The following is a 22,917-nucleotide window of genomic DNA, read 5'->3' as shown; positions in this document are numbered from 1 at the left end:
CGGGGGTAGGGAGGGGTGGCGAGATTTGGGTCAAGGCGGACATGGCGAGTGGGAGAGAGAGGGGGGGGGGGGGGGGGGGTCTAACGGCCACAAGGGAGGGGCAATGGGTGGGGGTGGTGCGGTGATTGAGTGGTTAAAAAGTGGAGGAAGAGTTGATTAAATTAAAAAATATAGATAGATGTTGAAATAGAAGGGTAAAATTTTCATTCATATACATAATTGAGTAAATTATGTACATATAAAATATTTGTATAAAAAACTGCGTAGATTTGGCAAAATCAAATAGTCTCGAATAACACGGTTGTACCAAATCTAAAACCTAAAGTTGGCGTGCAACTCGATTGACCGACCCAATCAATTTCACCCCGATTTTTTACTGTCGTATTCTAACCTCTTTCATATATAACTTGATAACAGAACATCTAAACTGAGCCCGACTCAATGCAAATATTTGAATTGAAACTCATCCAATTCGATTGATCCGTCTGGCAGATCCGGTGACAAAAGACGAAAAAAGTTAACACTAAATTAATCCAATTGATAAAATTACGTACTCTTTCGTGGGCATATAAAATAAGATTACTCCTGACATTTCACTTCTAATCTAATATTCCTAAATCCTAAAATCATAAACCCTAGAAAATTGAAATCGAAATTGATCCAACAAAAGTAATAGATCGTGCGATTCAGCTTATCAAAGATCTGGTAATTCCTTGATCATCTCTCTTTTTAACAACTTTAAAATTTGTTACATCGTCATTACATTACGTTTTAATTGTTAATTTGTTGCTGTTTTAAGTATGCAATTGGAATTCTATGTAATCCCCAAATCTTGTTTACGGTATCAGTCAGTTGTTTACGTTTGATTAAAATACCGCTCACGAAGAGTAATAAAGTGAACTAGTGATTGGGACGGAGGGAGTAGATTTTAGGATTTCTCGCGAATTAGTAAAATAAGAAAAAGAAGAGGAATTTAGGTTTTGGGTATTTGGTGATTTCGAGTGTTTGCAAATGATTGGGACGGAGGGAGTAGATTTTTTTAAGAAAAAGAAGAGGAACTTAGGTTTTGGGTATTTGGGGAGTTCGATAGTTTGCTCACAAAGTATACAATTGACTAATTGAGAGAGACGAAGGGAGGAGATTTTAATCATCTTTTTGTGAATTAGCAAAATGTAATAGAGAAGAGGAATTTAGGTTTTGGGTATTCAGGGATTTCGAGTGGTTTAATGTAGATCCACCGATGTTATGTAGGTCTGTGAGGTGTAGTAGTAATGGTCATGATCAGGTTTGTGACATCCTTTAACACAATTTTAACTAGAACCAACAGTATTTTGATTGATGCCTTGCATTGGTCCCAAAGTTTACTAGTTTAGTGATTCAAAACATTGCCACGTTCGATGATGATCATACTAATCTAGGCCCTAGGGTGAGAAGAGTTGTGGTTTAGGATCCTAGGAATCCTCGAGATTTAAGCCTGATTTTAAGTAGGGCGGCCAAGTTTGTCTTTGTTGTTAGCTGGTTTGAAACATCTGTTTGTAGACTTCATATTAGTAGTAGTCTTTAAGGTCGTATTTTTGTTAGGTACTGTGTAGATTAGATTTTGTATGGCAGTTTTCATTGGTTGTCATGAACGCTTGGATGCTAGTTAAGGATTAAATGGGAGCGGTGCCGTATTCTTTTGTGCAAGTGGGTACGCTTTGGACACAGAGAGTCAAACACTTTGCGGGTGGTCTGAAAGGGTTTAGAAATAGTGTTTTAAGAAGGTGGATATGCTAGGTTAAATGGGAGCAGCGTCTTATTTTTGTGGTTGTGTGTAAGGGGTTCAATTGTTGGACACCAAAAGACGTACTTGCGGTTAAGCCGGAATTGAATGCATTTAGCTATAGAATCTTGAGTAGGTGGATGTGCTAATTTAAAGGTTAAAGGGAGAGATGCCTTGTTTTTAGTTTTTAATATTTGGTATGGCTTTGGACACCGAAAGTTATATCTGCCGACTGTCTGGTAGGGGAAAGGATTTAGCTATACAACCTTAGAAGGTGGATGTCCTTGTTAAAATGTCAAATGGGAGTGACGCCTTATTTTGTCTCGTGGGCGTGGCTCCGGCGATGTAAAGTCATACCTTCTGTGCAGCTGGTATGTGAAGGACTTAACTATAGATTGTTAAGGTGGTAAATATTGGTGCAAATGATTTTACATTATCCTGTGCTTTGCCTTTTTCATCTTCCTTGAAGTAATCGCATATACTACAAATTTAATTTTCTAAAAAGTTTATAACATGCCGATTGCCGAGTGATGCCGGATTTCAATATAATAATTCAAAATTTCTACCGCTTTCCAAGTAGCATATAGTACATTCCGTCACTAATAACTTTTCTGTTTTCTTTGTTTTCAGACAGTTGACTTTTTTCTGAAATAAATATGTTTCTCACAAGGTAAGATACAGTTTTCTTCATTCTTTTGTTTTGTTCATGTGAGAAAACCCCTATCACTTCAGTAAATTTTTATTCTTTGGATTGTGATACAATATTGACGTGTTATTTATTTCATGTATTAGGACTGAGTATGATAGAGGAGTCAACACTTTCTCCCCTGAAGGACGATTGTTTCAGGTTGAATATGCCATTGAGGCTATCAAGGTATTAACTTCTTTTTTGAAGCTTTTGAGCTGGAATTGTGTCTTCTTGCATTCTTTTTGTGCCATTGTCAGTTACCTACTCAGTGAACTTTAACTTTTAGTGATGATATGTTCATCTTTATTCTTTCTACAGCTGGGTTCAACAGCAATCGGGTTGAAGACCAAGGAAGGAGTTGTCCTTGCTGTGGAAAAACGTATCACCTCTCCATTGCTGGTAAAAAAATGCTTTATCTATGAATATTATTATTTGAGTGTTACACAAAAAACTTCTGTCTTACCCTAAAGGAGTACTTCATATCTTTCTTTCCTTGTTAAGTCACCTACGGTAAGAGTCATTGGGTTTGAATTCAGGATTATGGCATATGGTGATGCATTCATATTTATTTTCTTCAAGACATGCGATTATGTAAACTGCCATATGCATCTATGTGTGTCTCTGTAACTGGGTTTGAATTCCGGATTATGCTGTGGCAATTGTGTGATTACTATGCTTAGAAACAAGATGTTCGACTGTCTTGGAGATCCATTTGTGTGCAGGTTAAACCCTTAGGAAATCAATTTTACCTGTGAAAAAATTGGATTTCGGTGTCTGTAACGATATCTTAAGAAGAAATTACTAATTCTTTCAGGAACCTAGCAGTGTTGAAAAAATAATGGAAATTGATGAGCATATAGGATGTGCCATGAGTGGATTGATTGCTGATGCTCGGACACTTGTGGAGCATGCTAGGGTGGAGACACAGGTACTATTGTCTGGCATCATATCGCGTGTTACTGTAATTTGTTCTCGTGAGTACACTGTTGCAGTAAAGATGGGTCAACTAATGATTTCAATTTTCCGGTGCAACAGAATCATAGATTTTCATATGGTGAACCTATGACAGTTGAATCTACTACACAAGCTCTATGTGATTTAGCACTGCGTTTTGGTGAAGGAGATGAAGAGTCTATGGTGACTTATCCTTTTTTTGTTTTGCCTCCCTTCTGTTAATTTGTTCTTGAATGGTACCCTTTGTTTGTTCTGTTGTGGTATAGAAGAGAAAACTAATTCCCTAACATATTTTGTTTGATCTAATGTCAATAATGGATGTAGAATTTGTTATCTTTTCCCTACCACTGTGATACTAAAGAGAAATTTCCAGTTAAAATGATGCAGCAAATAGAAAAACCGAATTGTTTTATAAAGTTCAAACAGCGATAGTTTGTTTTATTAGTATCAAGGAACAATATTTGATTATGGTTATATCTTGCAATATTCTTATGTTATATAAGTTTAAAACCTGCTGTACACCTCGTAGTCTCTGTTCAAATTATGACTCGTGTTATTTCACCCAAATTATTGTGGAACACAAATTATTATCCTACCTCATATGTTGTAGTTGATAGTGCTCTAACTGTTTCATTATACTCTTTCATTTCCGGCAATTAGTCCGAATTTTTCATTTTTGTTAGGATTGGGAACAATGGGATAGTTAAGTGATACACTGAAACGAAGGGAGTATAAGCCACACATGGGATATTGCAAGTATTTTTAAGGAGCTCTTAAATCTAGAAATATATGGTTATTTACTAAGATTTTGACATTATTTTCAGATGTACAGTTGCTCCACCTGACTGTTCATGTTTCTTTGTTTTTTGTTCAAAAAAAATAAATTAGTCTCTTACGCAATGTCTCTTATGCTTCTACAGTCACGCCCATTTGGTGTATCTCTCCTCATTGCGGGCCATGATGAGAATGGGCCGAGCTTGTGAGTACAATTCCACTATGATTTAATTTGCTTTTCAGCTCCATCTTTTCCTTGATATCAAACCTGAACTAGGATATTTGTCAGTGTAGTTCATGTATGCGGTACCTGTTATGTAGTATTAGTTTGTAATAATTTTGTAATTTGGTTTCTCTACGCTACAGGTATTACACAGATCCATCTGGTACATTTTGGCAATGCAGTGCTAAGGCCATTGGATCAGGTTCTGAAGGTGCAGATAGCTCCTTGCAGGAACAGTACAGAAATGTATGTTCCTTGGCTGTGTTATTATCTCTATTTCGTTTTTTGTCTCCGGTTTTGACTATTAATTCTTCGTATATAAATAATATAAAATCAGTCGTATGTTTTTGAGTTTTTTTGTTTCTTTTCGGAAACAACTACTTTCATTTTGTCACTTGAAGAAAAGTTGTACCTAGTCATATTGTGTGTTGGTCAAAGTGAAAGACTTCATAGTGGATGTCTAATTTTTGATAAAGCATTCCAATCACACTGGTATATGTATTGATGTATAATCATAAAGCATTGCCGATCAAATTGTAATTGCGAAAGTGAAAGAAACGGTCCTTTCTCCTTGCCTGAGACAGTCTGATTGGTTACTCTTGCATAGACTCCATCATCGTCTACTCTAGAATATTGTATGTAGCCAGAGAATAGCGAGTGTTTGGCTTCATTGTAAATTCAAAAATTTGGGACATACACTGACTACTCATTTGTGGTTTGATTCCGTCACCAGGATTTAACTTTTCAAGAAGCTGAGACAATTGCTCTTTCCATTTTGAAGCAAGTTATGGAAGAAAAGGTAGCATTTCTTTCTTCTTTTCCAATTTCTCATTTTCTCTCGACTGTCTTTAAATAGTGATTGATTACTTCCCAACTGTAATTATCCTCGTCTTCTCTCATAGGTTACTCCAAACAATGTTGACATTGCAAGGGTTTCTCCAACCTACCATCTATATACTCCAGCTGAAGTCGAAGCTGTCATCAACCGCCTATAAGGGGGTCCTTTTAGAGTTGTCTACCAGAAACTCATTTTCGTGTATTATCGATATTTTTCATTTGGGTATTGCACCATGGTGGATTTGTCTGCTTAGGATTAAGGAAGATACTTTCGTGGTTAAATTCGTTGAAAATTGAAATTATGGTTTTCAGACTGATTTTGGCCTCCCGACTCTTCTCCGGATTTGCTATTTCAGTTTCTGTACTGTTTCCGTATTGCAACTAGAAGTGGCAATCGGGTCAGTCGGGTTGGGTCATGTCTGGTTGGGTTTGGGACTAGGAAGAGTCGTATACTCACATGAATGAACATGAATAATGCAACCGTTAGGCCTGTTTCTGACCAACAACTTGCAGTCGATATCACTTCCAACTCTTATCAATATTTCGCATAATCATGTCTGACACCCGACACTCAGACATGAACACGCATGACAAACCTGTGTCAAGAGACTTGTAATCGAGTGTGGGTAACATTGCTTGCAGTATACGTCACACCGGGTATTTGGCAATTAGCACAAACAATAATTAGAGTTTACATGTTTTAAGCATGATTTCAATTCAAATTAGATGTTTGTATAACTTTATCTTGGTTAAATGTATTTATTATGTATTATGTACTCTCCCAATTATTTGTTTAGCTTTGATCAAAATACTCCTCAAAAACACTATTTGCGACACTTTAAAACCGTAAACAATGACAAATGAGCATGCATATATAAAGCTGAACAGAATGAACAAGAAGAGCGGTCCGTTTTTCTTAAGACCATTGCTTTTGGTCTAAAATAAGACGGGTAATATGTCATCATTTTACAATAAAATGTTATTTTCTGATAACATGTTACCATTATTGTTCACATCATTTTCAGGGTAAAAAAATGACACCTCTAGTCATAACATTTTGTGATTTAATTGGTTACATTTTCTTAAAAAATGGCAATATTTTATCCGTCTGACAAATAAGACCAAAAGTGTCCGTCTGAAACAAGAATTTGTGTTCCCTCTAAAATCTCTGTTTGTCATTCCAATTGGCTATATTAACAAATAGCGCGATTAACATAGTAATGTATGTCGATTAGGACACGATTCGTGTTTTATCAGAATCATTTTCTGAAATGAATGATTAGCAGCAACCACAAAAAATTGCATGTTAGCTCAATAAATAAATCGGGTATAGGCAGCTAATTAGCTAGCAAAAACTGTCGTTAGCACTCCTTCGACATTGATCCCCAAAATCTCGATAGGTCTTAATTCGATGCAATTACATTCCCCAGCCATCATCCCAAGCTGACTTGACATTGTTGGCCGTTGGACGACCCATAGTGGTAGTGACCGCTGCTTCTGGTTAAATAATCATATGGGTGATTGTATAGACAATCAACACCATACTTACACACCCCTTGCTGCTCATAGTTCCGGCAAAGTTTGGCGCCCTGATGTTTAACAGAATAGTTCAGTAATTGCCATATAAAAAGACGATAATTATCGTGCAAATAAGAAAGAGAGGAGATGCAAGAAATTAGGATTCCCGGATCTCGGTACTCGAAGGGAAAATGTATTATGCTCGAGAGGACAGGAACTTTTATACATATTTCGGGGCTTTGAGTTTTGTTCGGATACAATTGTGGGAGGGAAGGGCAGGATAGTCGGAAATGGAGAGGGAGTTGGGGGGGGGGATTGTTCCTTTACCTTTCCCTCCCTTTCTCTTTAAAACCCTCAATTAACGAACGGGGTTAGCACAAGACTTGATGAAATAAATAAATAAACAGAAAAATAATAAAAAATAGCAACTGTTCAGCAACAAGAGAACTTACAGGTCTTAAAGGAAGGCCCTTTTCATTAAGAGCATATTGTGTTGAAGTACGCACTCGGTTCTTAGGGTGGTTGTATCGACAAGCGGACAAGAATTTACACTGGCCTGTTTTCATGTAGTACTCACACTCAGGCTGTTCTGGTCGTTCAGGAAACTCTCCGTTCTCCATTTGATGGTTCTGATGATTAGCAAAAGACATTCCATTTTTCTTCATACTGTCGGAATATGGATTATGATGCTGAGAAGTTTCTGCAGGTAGCATTGGTGCCTACAAAAATATAATATTACAAAAACCGAGGTCATGAGTACGATTGCTCAACTATGTACATAGTGAAAAGGTAGTAAGATTCAAGGGGAACGGAATGAAGACATACAGGTCTAGAGTAATGGCCGTTAGAAATACGAGGAGGCAGACGTAGCTTGGACGCTTGACGTGTTGGATGGTTATATCTGCAGGCCGATCTGTACTTGCAGTTACCGGTCTTCATAAAATAGTCACAATCAGGTTGATCGGGTCGTAAAGGAAACTCATCAACTTGCATCAGGTTTTCATAATGTGCCGATGGATCTACTCTCTTCGAGATATTGTTAAAAACTTGGTGAGGAAGAGGGAATTTGTTAGCCGGTAAAGAACTGGTGACCTAAGCAGATGAAAGAAGAGAATTTAAAACTCTACAAGTAACCATATCAAGATCGTATAAAGTAGTAGATGGAGAATATACGACCCCCCACTGCAAAAAGATATCAAACTCAACTCTACGCATAGCCGTCATTTAAGGAACTACCACGAGATCGTGTTGCAACTCTCAGTTCTAGTATCAAACAGAGATTTGTTACCATAAGTGTTCTAAAAGCTTCAGCTGCATTGCAGAGCTACCACAGTTATTATACTGCAACAAATGATTCCGAGAACTAGTATCATACGGAAATTTATTACCACGGGTGTTCTAAGACCTTCAGTTGGCTTAAGTCTTTTTCCGTCTCTGAATTTGGTCATACTAAAGATAAATATGGAGTATGACAAGTATTTCATCCCTTCAGAAGCAAACGGAAACAGTGAAGCTAGGCCACGTTATATAAATTTGCTCGAAATTACTTTACCTGGCTTTGATTAAAACCAGGGGTTGGGGCCATAGTTTGATGATAAGACCTCATTTCGGGCGCATCAGGCGGACCATCCCTCGCGTTCATGCCATTTGACAGCTCTCGTGTTCCCTGTGACTCCCCACCAAAAGACTGCATTGGTTCACAGGCATAATTTCTAGGTAAATTGAAACCATCCCTCATAGAACTGCCATTTTCAAGGGAATTTCCAGACTCGGGAACTGTGGTTGGACTGGGATCAGGATGGTGGAACCTGCAATTAATACCATAGGCACAGGAGCCATTGCGCAAGTAGAAGGTGCACTCTTGTGCCGTCTGAGGTGAATAAATAAAACAATCAATAATTTCTTATGTTAGCTTAGAAATATTGGATGCAAGGAACAAGAAATGACCAGAAATAAAGAACATAAACTTACGGGTCTTAATGGTAAACCGAGAAAGTTAAGCTTTAGTCGTTCCTCATCAACTTTAGGTGCAGAGTGATTATTTCTGCAAGCATCTCCATACTTGCACCTTCCTTGTGTTTGGTACTGAATCAGATAAACGCCGACTGAAGTTTAGTTTCAATGATAATAACAGAAGTGTCGTAAATGAACGAAAATTTACAGCAGAGTGATTATATCTGCAGACAATGTTTGATGTTATATGACAGGTTGCTAGTCGTTTATTTACTAACTTACCTTCACGGCTTCACGACAACTTGATACAGAAATGCAATTAGAATAAATCAAGAGATGGCAGCAGCTAGATAAGTGGGTGGATACTGCTATCTAAACTCGTGCACATTTAATATACTCATAAACAGCATTAATGGAATTAAGAAACCGGAGAAGGTCAAGGTCAAGGTCAAGGCCATAGTACATCTATTCAATCAGAAATGAACCAAAACACAAATAAAATATCACAAGTACTCATGCTTAAATCAACTGCACTAAAACGCTAAATCTTCCTCTAAATTAGTAGAGAAACCACCTTGCATTCAACCTTCCCCGCATCACCAGAAGATCCATTGCTCTGTTCAAATCCTTTCTCCTTGTTCGCGACAGGCTAAACAATGGAACACAAACATCCTTATGTCAGCATCACAAAACTTCAAGAAATTAACAATTATACTAAGTACACCAAGTCAATCCTAAACTGGTATACCTGATAAACCCTCAGTGATGGGTGATTGAACCTACAGTTTTGCCCAAACTTGCAAGTCCCAGTCTTCAAATAATGGGAGCAATCGACAGCATAAAGCCTCAAGGGCAAGGGGCAAACTTGTTTTTTCCCCACCTCGCCATCATCATATTCTCCTTGTTTTTCATCTTCTCTATTTTCTTCCTCAATCTTGGCACCATCACTCTCATTGTTCCGAAACTCTAGCCTCTCAAACTGTTGAACAAGTGTCCCTTCCTCTGTGACTACATTGCTTTCATGATCACGACACTCATCACCAACACCATTAACATCCCCAACCTCAACGTCAACCTTGACGTCATTTTGATCATGACAGATCCCATTAGATAAGACATCCTTATCAATTGCATTCTGAGGTTCAAGTAATGCACAACTTTCATCTCCCCAGCTCCCCATATCCTTCTATAACTTCTTAACAAAACACTGAACAGAAATAATCACCGCCCAAAAACATTAGCTTTCTAGTTAATATACTATCCATCTCGCTCAAGTCCGTAGCTAACATTAAATAAACCACATAACATGAAAGACGACCATATTAAGCTAGACCGTCTCAAATAATATTCCATGGTTAACATAAACTAAGTACTTAACTACTTAAGTACTAAACATATACCTACTTGAATAAAAAACACAGCTGTATTTGGTATTAAATTAAATGAAACACAAATTCTTCTTAAAGGCGAGCATATGAGTCTTAAATAACCGTCTTAAGAAAGACAAACTGTGAACGAATATATAACACATTGGTTAGTGGAGAGCCTCCAATTTCACTTTATAAATATTCTCCAGACACCTTTCAAAACAAAAAGGCGGAGTACAGCAAAACCCACTTCCTCAATTACACAAATTATACACAAAAACAATCACAGATTCACAGAAACCAAAAAAGATCAAAACTTTCATGGTTTAACACAAATATGGTTATGTTCCGGTTTGTGTAAAACCGTCTCACACAAGACTAACTACATGGTTAAAAGCATCTATTTACTAAAAAAGTTCATTAATTTAACAATAAATCAATGAAAATCAAAGTACCCAACAATTAATATGACAAATTTCAAAATTTGATTATAAACTAAACAACCCACATTGCAAAAAAATCAAGTAGAGAAGTGGTAATTGGGAATTACCCTGAATTTGCAGCTTGTAGTAATCTTAGGGTTTTCTTTGATTTGAAAACCCTAGATTATATGTGAAAGCAATGGCTTTTTACGTAAAAATAGGTGAAATTTAAAAGGGGGAAATCATAATCATAATCATAATCATAAATGAAAGGAAAAGAGAATTGCAGAGATTAGAGGAGTTTGCAATTGCACCTCTCCATATTCATTCACTCTACTACCCTAGCATGACATGAGGAGGCCATAGCCCATAGTGAGAGTTGTTCAAATGCGGGTTTGGGTTGTATGGGTCGGGCTCATGTTTAATTTTTGGCCCATATACAAGCAGGTTAACGGGTTTGGGACGGGTTAGTGGGCTGGGCCTTTGTATTTTTCTAGAAAAGCCTTGTCCGTACCCGCTTATTTAGCGGGCGAGATGGGCCGGATTCAACGGACGAGACGACCCATGAACAGCTCTACCCGTAGGCCCATAGAGTATCCATACTTGCCAAACGGATCGGGCGGTCGGATCATGCGGGTCAGGTTGACTATGAGTTAGATCAAAATACGGTTTGAGCTTGTTAAATAGGCCCATGTATTTGACCCAATTGCCCAACCCATCCATATGGGCCGTTTTTACATACTAACCCGGCCCAAACCCACATTTCCATTTTGGTCATCCTCTTTTGACCTGGTGTGCGTTGTTTGCACGCTATCACGTATGGAAAATACTTGTGTTCTTCGGGAGCTTCTTTTAAGTGTAAGAAGGACGTCCTTATTTACGAAATGATAACATCTTTCAGTTTGTTACATGTTCAGTTAATGGATCAATATATTACCACTTAAACAATAGATAAAAATGGTTGAGTTAGGAAGAATAAATTGAGTGAGTGAATATTTGGATTTAATGGTTGTTTGGAATATGAGAGAATAAATATTTAGAATAGGTTTATAGTGTAATATTGGGGAATGAGTAGGTTCATTGGGATTTGGAACTCACATATAATCAATTTTTTAAATATGCATTTTTCACATCTAGTCGTTTTACCATCCTCCTATTCTCTTTTTGCCGCCTAGATTGGTTTTACCATATAGGTATCGATTCCTCCATATTCATACAATATGGTATTGACCTAACTCGTCTCACCCTTAAAACGGATAATGTTGATATTAAGGAAGACTTATTCCTTTTATAGATATGATTTACTCAATTATAGATATAAATAATCACTGTATCCCTGTCAATCTAATGACTTATTTTTTCATTTTATCTCAATTACTCATGCCAACCACGATCAAACTAACCACCATACCACCCAGACTCCAACTCCCCAAAATGTCTAAAGCCTCGTTTGGTTGCCCACCAAATTCATGAGAATTCTAAAATCCCACGAATTGTGGTTTTTGGAGGTTGTTTGGTTACCCCATTTTTTGTAAAATGGGAGAGTTTCAAACTCTAAGGAGTTTCAAACTCTTGCATGATGGAAGAATTTAACTACCTACCCCCCTCATGGTCATTAGAAACTCCTAGGAGAATAGAACTCCAACATGACAACCAAACAAATTCTTATTATTCATGTGAATTTTGATGTTGGAATTAAACTCCCATGCATTGCAAATTAACACATGCATTTGATTCCCGTATGAACCAAACGAAGCCTAAGTTTCAAAGTCAACCGACTTAATTAATTTGTATTTACATATGGTGTCTCTTTTATGGCTTGACATGCAGCTGACCAAGTTGTGGCCGTACTTAGCTGATATAAGTATTAATAATAAGTCTTTCTTGTGACGGATATATTCGTCACTAGGTTGTGACGAGTTAAATATCACCGGTATGCCATAAACTAGCATTCATCGAACCTTAGATAATCGTGAAAAATGTATTAATACTCGTTATTTGAGACTGAAATCGAATAGATTAACTCCCGAAATGACCTCGGACGCGTGATAGAAAAACCGGGAGAAAAAGAAGCAGGGTCCGGTACGACCTCTCGAACGGCTTAAATTGAAGTGTATAATACACGGTTTTTCGGGATTTCAGGGTCCCGGAACAAAATTCTCCGGAAATCACATAGAAAGTTCCTCGGCTCTGATAAAGTGGCCAAAAACAAAATTTGAGTAGCAACGGAAGACATTTGGGGATACCGGTATGCCATAAATCAGCATTCATCGAACCTCAGATAATCGGGAATAATGTATTAATATTCGTTATTTGAGGCTGAAATCGAATAGGTTAACTCCTGAAATGATCTCGAACGCGTGATAGAAAAATTGGGAGAAAAAGAAACACGGTCTGTTACGACCTCCTGAATGGCTCAAATTAAAGTGTATATATAATACACGGTTTTTCGGGATTCCAGGGTCCCGGAACAAAATTCTCCGGAAATCACATAGAAAGTTCCTCGGCTCTGATAAAGTGGTCACACAAAATTTGAGTAGCAACGGAAGACATTTGGGGGTACCGGTATGCCATAAACCAGCATTCGTCGAACCTTAGATAATCGTGAAAAATGTATTAATACTCGTTATTTGAGGCTGAAATCGAATAGGTTAACTCTTGATATGACCTCGGACGCTTGATAGAAAAACCGGGAGAAAAATAAACAGGGTCCGGTACGACCTCACGAACGGCTCAAATTGAAGTGTATAATACACGATTTTTCGGGATTCCAGGGTCCCCTAACAAAATATATCCGGAAATCACACAAAAAGATCCTCGGGTCAGATAAAGTGACCACACAAAATTTAAGTAGCAACGAAAGACTTTTGGGGGTGCCGGTATGCCATAAACCAGCATTCGTCAACCTCGGATAATCGTGAATAATGTATTAATACTCGTTATTTGAGACTGAAATCGAATAGGTTAAATATTGAAATGATCTCGGACGACGCGTGATAGAAAAATTGAAGAAAAAGAAACAGGGTCCGTTACGACCTCCAGAACGGCTTAAATTGTAGTGTTATAAATACACGGTTTTTAGGGATTCCAGGGTCCCGGAAGAAAATTCTTCGGAAATCACATAGAAAGTTCCTCGGCTCTGATAAAGTGGCCACACAAAACTTGAGTAGCAACGGAAGACATTTGGGGGTGCCGGTATGCCATAAACCAGCATTCGTCAAACCTCGTGAAAAATGTATTAATACTCGTTATTTGAAGCTGAAATTGAATAGGTTAACTCTTGATATGACCTCGGACGCTTGATAGAAAAACCGGGAGAAAAATAAACAGGGTCCGGTACGACCTCACGAACGGCTCAAATTGAAGTGTATAATACACGATTTTTCGGGATTCCAGGGTCCCGTAACAAAATTCTCCAGAAATCACACAAAAAGATCCTCGGGTCAGATAAAGCGACCACACAAAATTTGAGTAGCAACGAAAGACATTTGGGGGTGCCGGTATGCCATAAACCAGCATTCGTCGAACCTCGCATAATCGTGAATAATGTATTAATACTCGTTATTTGAGACTGAAATCGAATAGGTTAACTACTGAAATGATCTCGGACGACGCGTGATAGAAAAATTGGAGAAAAAGAAACAGGGTCCGTTACGACCTCCAGAACGGCTTAAATTGTAGTGTATAAATACACGGTTTTTAGGGATTCCAGGGTCCCGGAAGAAAATTCTTCGGAAATCACATAGAAAGTTCCTCGGCTCTGATAAAGTGGCCACACAAAATTTGAGTAGCAACGGAAGACATTTGGGGGTGCCGGTATGCCATAAACCAGCATTCGTCAAACCTCGTGAAAAATGTATTAATACTCGTTATTTGAGGTTGAAATCGAATAGGTTAACTACTGAAATGATCTTGGACGCGTGATAGAAAACCCGGGAGAAAAAGAAACAGGGTCCGGTACGACCTTTCGAACGACTCAAATTGAAGTGTATAAATACACGATTTTTCGGGATTCCAGGGTCCCGTAACAAAATTCTCCAGAAATCACACAAAAAGATCCTCGGGTCAGATAAAGCGACCACACAAAATTTGAGTAGCAACGGAAGACATTTGGGGGTGCCGGTATGCCATAAACAAGCATTCGTCGAACCTCGCATAATCGTGAATAATGTATTAATACTCGTTATTTGAGACTGAAATCGAATAGGTTAACTACTGAAATGATCTCGGACGACGTGTGATAGAAAAATTGGAGAAAAAGAAACAGGGTCAGTTACGACCTTTAGAATGGCTTAAATTGAAGTGTATAATACACGGTTTTTCGGGATTCCAGGGTCCCGGAATAAAATTCTCCGGAAATCACATAGAAAGTTCCCCGGCTCTAATAAAGTGGCCACAAAAAATTTGAGTAGCAACGGAAGACATTTGGGGGTACCGGTATGCCATGAACCAGCATTCATCAAACCTTAGATAATTGTGAAAAATGTATTAATACTCGTTATTTGAGGTTGAAATCGAATAGATTAACTCCTGAAATGATCTCGGACGCGTGATAGAAAAACCAGGAGAAAAAGAAACAGGGTCCGGTACGACCACCCGAACGGCTCAAATTGAAGTGTATAATACACGATTTTTCGGGATTCCAGGGTCCCGTAACAAAATTCTCCAGAAATCACACAAAAAGATCCTCGGGTCAGATAAAGCGACCACACAATATTTGAGTAGCAACGGAAGACATTTGGGCGTGCCGGTATGCCATAAACCAGCATTCGTCGAACCTCGAATAATCGTAAATAATGTATTGATACTCGTTATTTGAGGCTAAATTGAATAGGTTAACTCCTGAAATGATCTTGGACGCGTGATAGAATAATTGGGAGAAAAAGAAACAGGGTCCGTTACGACCTCCTGAACGGCTCAAATTAAAGTGTATAATACACGGTTTTTCGGGATTCCAGGGTCCCGGAACAAAATTCTCCGGAAATAACATAGAAAGTTCCTCGGCTCTGATAAAGTGGCCACACAAAATTTGAGTAGCAACGAAAGACATTTGGGGGTACCGGTATGCCGTAAACCAGCATTCGTCGAACTTTCGATAATCGTGAAAAATGTATTAATACTCGTTATTTGTGTCTAAAATTGAATAGGTTAACTCCTGAAATGACCTCGGACGCGTGATAGAAAAACCGGGAGAAAAAGAAACAGGGTCCGGTACGACCTCCCGAACGGCTCAAGTTGAAGTGTATAATACACGATTTTTCGGGATTCCAGGGTCCCGTAACAAAATTCTCCAGAAATCACAGAAAAAGATCCTCGGGTCAGATAAAGCGACCACACAAAATTTGAGTAGCAACGGAAGACATTTGGGGGTGCCGGTATGACATAAACCAGCATTCGTCGAACCTCGCATAATCGTGAATAATGTATTAATAATCGTTATTTGAGACTGAAATCGAATAGGTTAACTACTGAAATGATCTCGGACGACGCGTGATAAAAAAAATGGAGAAAATGAAACAGGGTCTGTTACGACCTCGAGAACGGCTTAAATTGTAGTGTATAAGTATAATACACGGTTTTTCGGGATTCCGGGGTCCCGGAAGAAAATTCTCCGGATATCACATAGAAAGTTCCTCGGCTCTGATAAAGTGGCCACACAAAATTTGAGTAGCAACGGAAGACATTTGGGGGTGCCGGTATGCCATAAACCAGCATTCGTCAAACCTCGTGAAAAATGTATTAATACTCGTTATTTGAGGCTGAAATCGAATAGGTTAACTACTGAAATGATCTCGGACGCGTGATAGAAAACCCGGGAGAAAAAGAAACAGGGTCCGGTACGACCTCTCGAACGGCTCAAATTGAAGTGTATAATTGTAACACCCCCATACTCCAAGTGCCTTACCAGGACCACTCAGGTATAAGGATACTACCATCTCGGTTGCCCGAGGCAATGAATATAGTAAGACAATAAAGAAACGTACTTTAAAAGTAATTATAGTTTAAGTGATTACATGTTCCAAACCAAAACTGATAAAAGGAATTACAAGTTCTCAAAACTATCTACTATCAAACTACTATCAAGCGTCAGACACAGCGGAATACTTCTAAACTGCAACGTGGTGACTCATCCCATCTATCCCATACGCATCGTCTCATACCTGCTCAATAACTGCTCACCACCCCCGAATGGATCACCACAGTTTTTAAAACATTTAAACGGGGTCAGTACTATTTACATAAATTATATACCAAGAGAACAGTAACCAATACAGCTCATACAATCATACACAATCAGTCACTCCACTCCATCTCCGTCACCGACTGTCCACTGGACCAGCCCTGCCAGTGGGGGACCGCAGCCGTTCCCACCTAAGCCCCGCTCATCATACCGAGCGATAACCCTGTCCCATTAATGTGCACATCCCCTTCCGTGGCGGGTTCCACGAAGGGCGAAACTAGGGCGTGAAGCCACTCCCGCAAGTGACTCCACTCAGCTGAGAACGCATCTCGAGAACCACAGACAAACAATCACAATATCAACAACCGTCTGAATCTATCAACAACGTATAATCACAGCCGTCTGAATCAATCAACAACACTAATTACAGCACAATCACCGCACATTATGTAAGTAATACTGAGTAGGGAAACCCTACCTGGAAAGCACAACAATCAGACGGTCTCTACAGCTGTATGAAAAAGCCTCTTCTACAAATCCTCCTCCTATCATATATACACATAATCACTACCAATCATATCTACAACAAAACCCCTAAATCCCCATATTAGGGTTTAACCAACTTAAAGGAAATACTGTAAAAACGGTACATAGATCTTACCCTCGACGCAAGGATCTCAACGGTATAAAGAAAGGTGAAATCCGACCTTCCAAACTCCGGGATTTGCTAACAATGCGATTAAAGTGATGAACGTACTTTGCTTTCTCTCTTGACAGTAGTTTAGGTTTTGGAAGTGTTTAAGAACAATGACGGAAAAGATTATATACCTTAATCGCATAATTAACAAAACCCGAGAAAACAACCCCCGTAAACCGGCTACTCGATCGAGTAGCTAAGGTACTCGATCGAGTGCCCCCTTACTCGATCGAGTACCCAAGTTACTCGATCGAGTACCCAACAGGTCAGAAACTATTTTAAAACGCAACTCACCCTTACTCGACAGAGTAAGGCCTACTCGACAGAGTACCCAACGACTTATAAATACGGAGTATTACAATAATACACGATTTTTCGGGATTCCAGGGTCCCGTAACAAAATTCTCCAGAAATCACACAAAAATATCCTCAGGTCAGATAAAGCGACCACACAAAATTTGAGTAGCAACGGAAGACATTTGGGGGTGCCGGTATGCCATAAACCAGCATTCGTCGAACCTCACATAATCGTGAATAATGTATCAATACTCGTTATTTGAGGCTGAAATCGAATAGGTTAACTACTGAAATGATCTCGAACGTCGCATGATAGAAAAATTGGAGAAAGAGAAACAGGGTCCGTTAGGACCTCTTAAACGGCTCAAACTAAAGTGTATAATACACGGTTTTTCGGGATTCCAGGGTCCCGAAACAAAATTCTCTGGAAATCACATAGAAAGTTCCTCGGCTCTGATAAAGTGGCCCACAAAATTTGAGTAGCAAAGGAAGACATTTGGGGGAACCGGTATGCCATAAACCAGCATTTGTCGAACCTTAGATAATCGTGAAAAATGTATTAATACTCGTTATTTGTGGCTGAAATCGAATAGGTTAACTCCTGAAATGACCTCGGACGCGTGATAGAAAAACCGGGAGAAAAAGAAACAGGGTCTGGTACGACCTCCAGAACGGCTCAAGTTAAAGTGTATAATACACGATTTTTCGGGATTCCAGGGTCCCATAACAAAATTCTCCAGAAATCACACAAAAAAATCCTCGGGTCAGATAAAGCGACCACACAAAATTTGAGTAGCAACGGAAGACATTTGGGGGTGCCGGTATGCCATAAACTAGCATTCGTCGAACCTCGGATAATCATGAATAATATATTAATACTCGTTATTTGAGACTGAAATCGAATAGGTTAACTACTGAAATGATCTCGGACGACGCGTGATAGAAAAATTGGAGAAAAAGAAACAGGGTCCGTTACGACCTCCAGAACGGCTTAAATTGAAGTGTATAATACACGGTTTTTCGGGATTCCAGGGTCCCGGAACAAAATTTTCCGGAAATCACATTGAAAGTTCCTCGGCTCTGATAAAGTGGCCACACAAAATTTGAGTAGCAACGAAAGACATTTGGGGGTACCGGTATGCCGTAAACCAGCATTCGTCGAACTTTCGTTAATCGTGAAAAATGTATTAATACTCGTTATTTGAGGCTGAAATCGAATAGGTTAACTCCTGAAATGACCTCGGACGCGTGATAGAAAAACCGGGAGAAAAAGAAGCAGGGTCCGGTACGACCTCCCGAACGGCTCAAATTGAAGTGTATAATACACGATTTTTCGGGATTCCAGGGCCCCGTAACAAAATGCTCCAGAAATCACACAAAAAGATCCTCGGGTCAGATAAAGCGACCACACAATATTTGAGTAGCAACGGAAGACATTTGGGGGTGCCGGTATGCCATAAACCAGCGTTCGTCGAACCTCGCATAATGTATTAATACTCGTTATTTGAGGCTGAAATCGAATAGCATAACTGCTGAAATGATCTCGGGCGCGTGATATAAAAATTGGGAGAAAAAGAAACAGGGTCCGTTACGACTTCCTGAACGGCTCAAATTAAAGTGTATAATACACTGTTTTTCGGGATTCCAGGGTCCCGGAACAAAATTCTCCGGATATCACATAGAAAGTTCCTCGGCTCTGATAAAGTGGCCACACAAAATTTGAGTAGCAACGAAAGACATTTGGGGGTACCGGTATGCCGTAAACCAGCATTCGTCGAACTTTCGTAAATCGTGAAAAATGTATTAATACTCGTTATTTGAGGCTGAAATCGAATAGGTTAACTCCTGAAATGACCTCGGACGCGTGATAGAAAAACCGGGAGAAAAAGAAGCAGGGTCCGGTACGACCTCCCGAACGGCTCAAATTGAAGTGTATAATACACGATTTTTCGGGATTCCAGGGCCCCGTAACAAAATGCTCCAGAAATCACACAAAAAGATCCTCGGGTCAGATAAAGCGACCACACAATATTTGAGTAGCAACGGAAGACATTTGGGGGTGCCGGTATGCCATAAACCAGCGTTCGTCGAACCTCGCATAATGTATTAATACTCGTTATTTGAGGCTGAAATCGAATAGCATAACTGCTGAAATGATCTCGGGCGCGTGATATAAAAATTGGGAGAAAAAGAAACAGGGTCCGTTACGACTTCCTGAACGGCTCAAATTAAAGTGTATAATACACTGTTTTTCGGGATTCCAGGGTCCCGGAACAAAATTCTCCGGATATCACATAGAAAGTTCCTCGGCTCTGATAAAGTGGCCACACAAAATTTGAGTAGCAACGGAAGACATTTGGGGGTGCCGGTATGCCATAAACCAGCATTCGTCAAACCTCTTGAAAAATGTATTAATACTCGTTATTTGAGGCTGAAATCGAATAGGTTAACTACTGAAATGATCTCGGACGCGTGATAGAAAACCCGGGAGAAAAAGAAACAGGGTCCGGTACGACCTCTCGAACGGCTCAAATTGAAGTGTATAATACACGATTTTTCGGGATTCCAGGGTCCCGTAACAAAATTCTCCAGAAATCACACAAAAAGATCCTCGGGTCAGATAAAGCGACCACACAAAATTTGAGTAGCAACGAAAGACATTTGGGGGTGCCGGTATGCCATAAACCAGCATCCGTCGAACCTCACATAATCGTGAATAATGTATTAATACTCGTTATTTGAGGCTCAAATCGAATAGGTTAACTACTGAAATGATCTCGAACGTCGCATGATAGAAAAATTGGAGAAAGAGAAACAGGGTCCGTTAGGACCTCCTAAACGGCTCAAACTAAAGTGTATAATACACGGTTTTTCGGGATTCCAGGGTCCCGAAACAAAATTCTCCGGAAATCACATAGAAAGTTCCTCGGCTCTGATAAAGTGGCCCACAAAATTTGAGTAGCAAAGGAAGACATTTGGGGGAACCGGTATGCCATAAACCAGCATTTGTCGAACCTTAGATAATCGTGAAAAATGTATTAATACTCGTTATTTGTGGCTGAAATCGAATAGGTTAACTCCTGAAATGACCTCGGACGCGTGATAGAAAAACCGGGAGAAAAAGAAACATGGTCGGGTACGACCTCCAGAACGGCTCAAGTTAAAGTGCATAATACACGATTTTTCGGGATTCCAAGGTCCCATAAAAAAATTCTCCAGAAATCACACAAAAAGATCCTCGGGTCAGATAAAGCGACCACACAAAATTTGAGTAGCAACGGAAGACATTTGGGGGTGCCGGTATGCCATAAACTAACATTCGTCGAACCTTGGATAATCGTGAATAATGTATTAATACTCGTTATTTGAGACTGAAATCGAATAGGTTAACTACTGAAATGATCTCGGACGACGCGTGCTAGGAAAATTGGAGAAAAAGAAACAGGGTCCGTTACGACCTCCAGAACGGCTTAAACTGAAGTGTCCCGGAACTAAATTCTCAGGAAATCACATAGAAAGTTCCTCGGCTCTGATAAAGTAGCCACAAAGTTCTCCAGAAATCACACCAAAAGATCCTCGGGTCAGATAAAGCGACCACACAAAATTTGAGTAGAAACGGAAGACATTTGGGGGTGCCGGTATGCCATAAAACAGCATTCGCCGAACCTTACATAATTGTGAATAATGTATTAATACTCTTTATTTGAGACTGAAATCGAATAGGTTAACTACTGAAATGATCTCGGACGACGCGTGATAGAAAAATTGGAGAAAAAGAAACAGGGTCCGTTACGACCTCCAGAACGGCTTAAATTGAAGTGTATAATACACGGTTTTTCGGGATTCCAGGGTCCCGGAACAAAATTTTCCGGAAATCACATAGAAAGTTTCTCGGCCCTGATAAAGTGGCCACACAAAATTTGAGTAGCAACGGAAGACATTTGGGCGTACCGGTATGCCATAAACCAGCATTCGTCGAACCTTAGATAATCGTGAAAAATGTATTAATACTCGTTATTTGAGGCTGAAATCGAATAGGTTAACTCCTGAAATGACATCGGACGCGTGATAGAAAAACCGGGAGAAAAAGAAACAGAGTCCGGTACGACCTCCCGAACGGCTCAAATTGAAGTTTATAAATACACGATTGTTCGGGATTCCAGGGTCCCGTAACAAAATTCTCCAGAAATCACACAAAAAGATCCTCGGGTCAGATAAAGCGACCACACAAAATTTGAGTAGCAACGGAAGACATTTGGGGGTGTCGGTATGCCATAAACCAGCATTCGTCGAACCTTACATAATCGTGAATAATGTATTAATACTCGTTATTTGAGACTGAAATCGAATAGCTTAGGTTAACTACTGAAATGATCTCGGACGACGCGTGATAGAAAAATTGGAGAAAAAGAAACAGGGTCCGTTACGACCTCCAGAACGACTTAAATTGAAGTGTATAATACACGGTTTTTCGGGATTCCAGGGTCCCGGAATAAAATTCTCCGGAAATCACATAGAAAGTTCCCCAGCTCTGATAAAGTGGCAACACAAAATTTGAGTAGCAACGGAAGACATTTGGGGGTACCGGTATGCCATAAACCAGCATTCATCAAACCTTAGATAATTGTGAAAAATGTATTAATACTCGTTATTTGAGGCCGAAACCGAATAGATTAACTCCTGAAATGACCTCGGACGCGTGATAGAAAAACCGGGAGAAAAAGAAACAGGGTCCGGTACGACCACCCGAACGGCTCAAATTGAAGTGTATAATACACGATTTTTCGGGATTCCAGGGTCCCGTAACAAAATTCTCCAGAAATCACACAAAAAGATCCTCGGGTCAGATAAAGCGACCACTGTGGACAGCGGGCCGCCCACGGGGGCGCTTGGTGAGAAACGAGGGACAAACGTTTGCATTTTGTATGGAGTCGCCACCAATTTTTATGGGAAATTGGAACCGTTCGAATACCTCGTGTCATGTCAAGACACAAAGTAGTGACATGAACACTAAGCAATCGTTACCCTTAGCATTCTATGTCTAGAATGACTCTCGTGGATGCCAATGAACACGGGTGCTCACGGAGATCTGGAGTAAGGGGTGAGGGTACGTATTAGGAAGCTCTTTTGATCGAACACCTAATCCCGCCCGCCTCGATAGCGGCCTCTACTAATGATTAGGGAGTTTATTCGTACTCGATATATCGTCGGCTATATGCATGCAATGCAACATCCATTGTTTTG

General features: G+C 39.6%; 3 protein-coding genes across 3 annotated transcripts in view; 1 reads left to right on the top strand and 2 right to left on the bottom strand.

The window, feature by feature from the left end:
- The window catches only part of LOC141619599 (cysteine synthase), a 44,658-nt gene extending 43,762 nt beyond the window's left edge, over positions 1–896 (bottom strand). Inside the window, exon 1 of the mRNA XM_074436615.1 lies at positions 886–896. The gene's annotated coding sequence lies outside the window, so the exon portion shown is untranslated. The remainder of the gene's footprint in view (positions 1–885) is intronic.
- On the top strand, positions 596–5,555 carry LOC141619603 (proteasome subunit alpha type-5). Its single transcript, XM_074436624.1, has 10 exons — positions 596–705; positions 2,393–2,432; positions 2,555–2,636; positions 2,769–2,849; positions 3,265–3,378; positions 3,486–3,587; positions 4,325–4,383; positions 4,545–4,647; positions 5,135–5,200; positions 5,304–5,555. The coding sequence occupies exons 2-10, from the start codon at positions 2,419–2,421 to the stop codon at positions 5,394–5,396; spliced, it is 714 nt and encodes a 237-aa protein (XP_074292725.1). The 5' UTR covers positions 596–705; positions 2,393–2,418; the 3' UTR covers positions 5,397–5,555.
- An 838-nt stretch (positions 5,556–6,393) lies between these two features.
- LOC141619579 (zinc finger CCCH domain-containing protein 8-like) lies at positions 6,394–10,846 on the bottom strand. Its single transcript, XM_074436592.1, has 8 exons — positions 10,627–10,846; positions 9,458–9,916; positions 9,284–9,358; positions 8,728–8,841; positions 8,309–8,626; positions 7,582–7,848; positions 7,209–7,475; positions 6,394–6,827 (listed from the first exon to the last, which is right to left on the bottom strand). Exons 2-8 carry the CDS (start codon positions 9,887–9,889, stop codon positions 6,672–6,674), a joined length of 1,629 nt encoding a protein of 542 aa, XP_074292693.1. The 5' UTR covers positions 9,890–9,916; positions 10,627–10,846; the 3' UTR covers positions 6,394–6,671.
- Between the last annotated feature and the right edge of the window lie 12,071 nt (positions 10,847–22,917).

The sequence above is a fragment of the Silene latifolia genome, chromosome X, assembly GCF_048544455.1.
Source record: "Silene latifolia isolate original U9 population chromosome X, ASM4854445v1, whole genome shotgun sequence".
Lineage (NCBI taxonomy): Eukaryota > Viridiplantae > Streptophyta > Magnoliopsida > Caryophyllales > Caryophyllaceae > Silene > Silene latifolia.
This window is presented reverse-complemented; position numbering and strand designations above follow the sequence as displayed.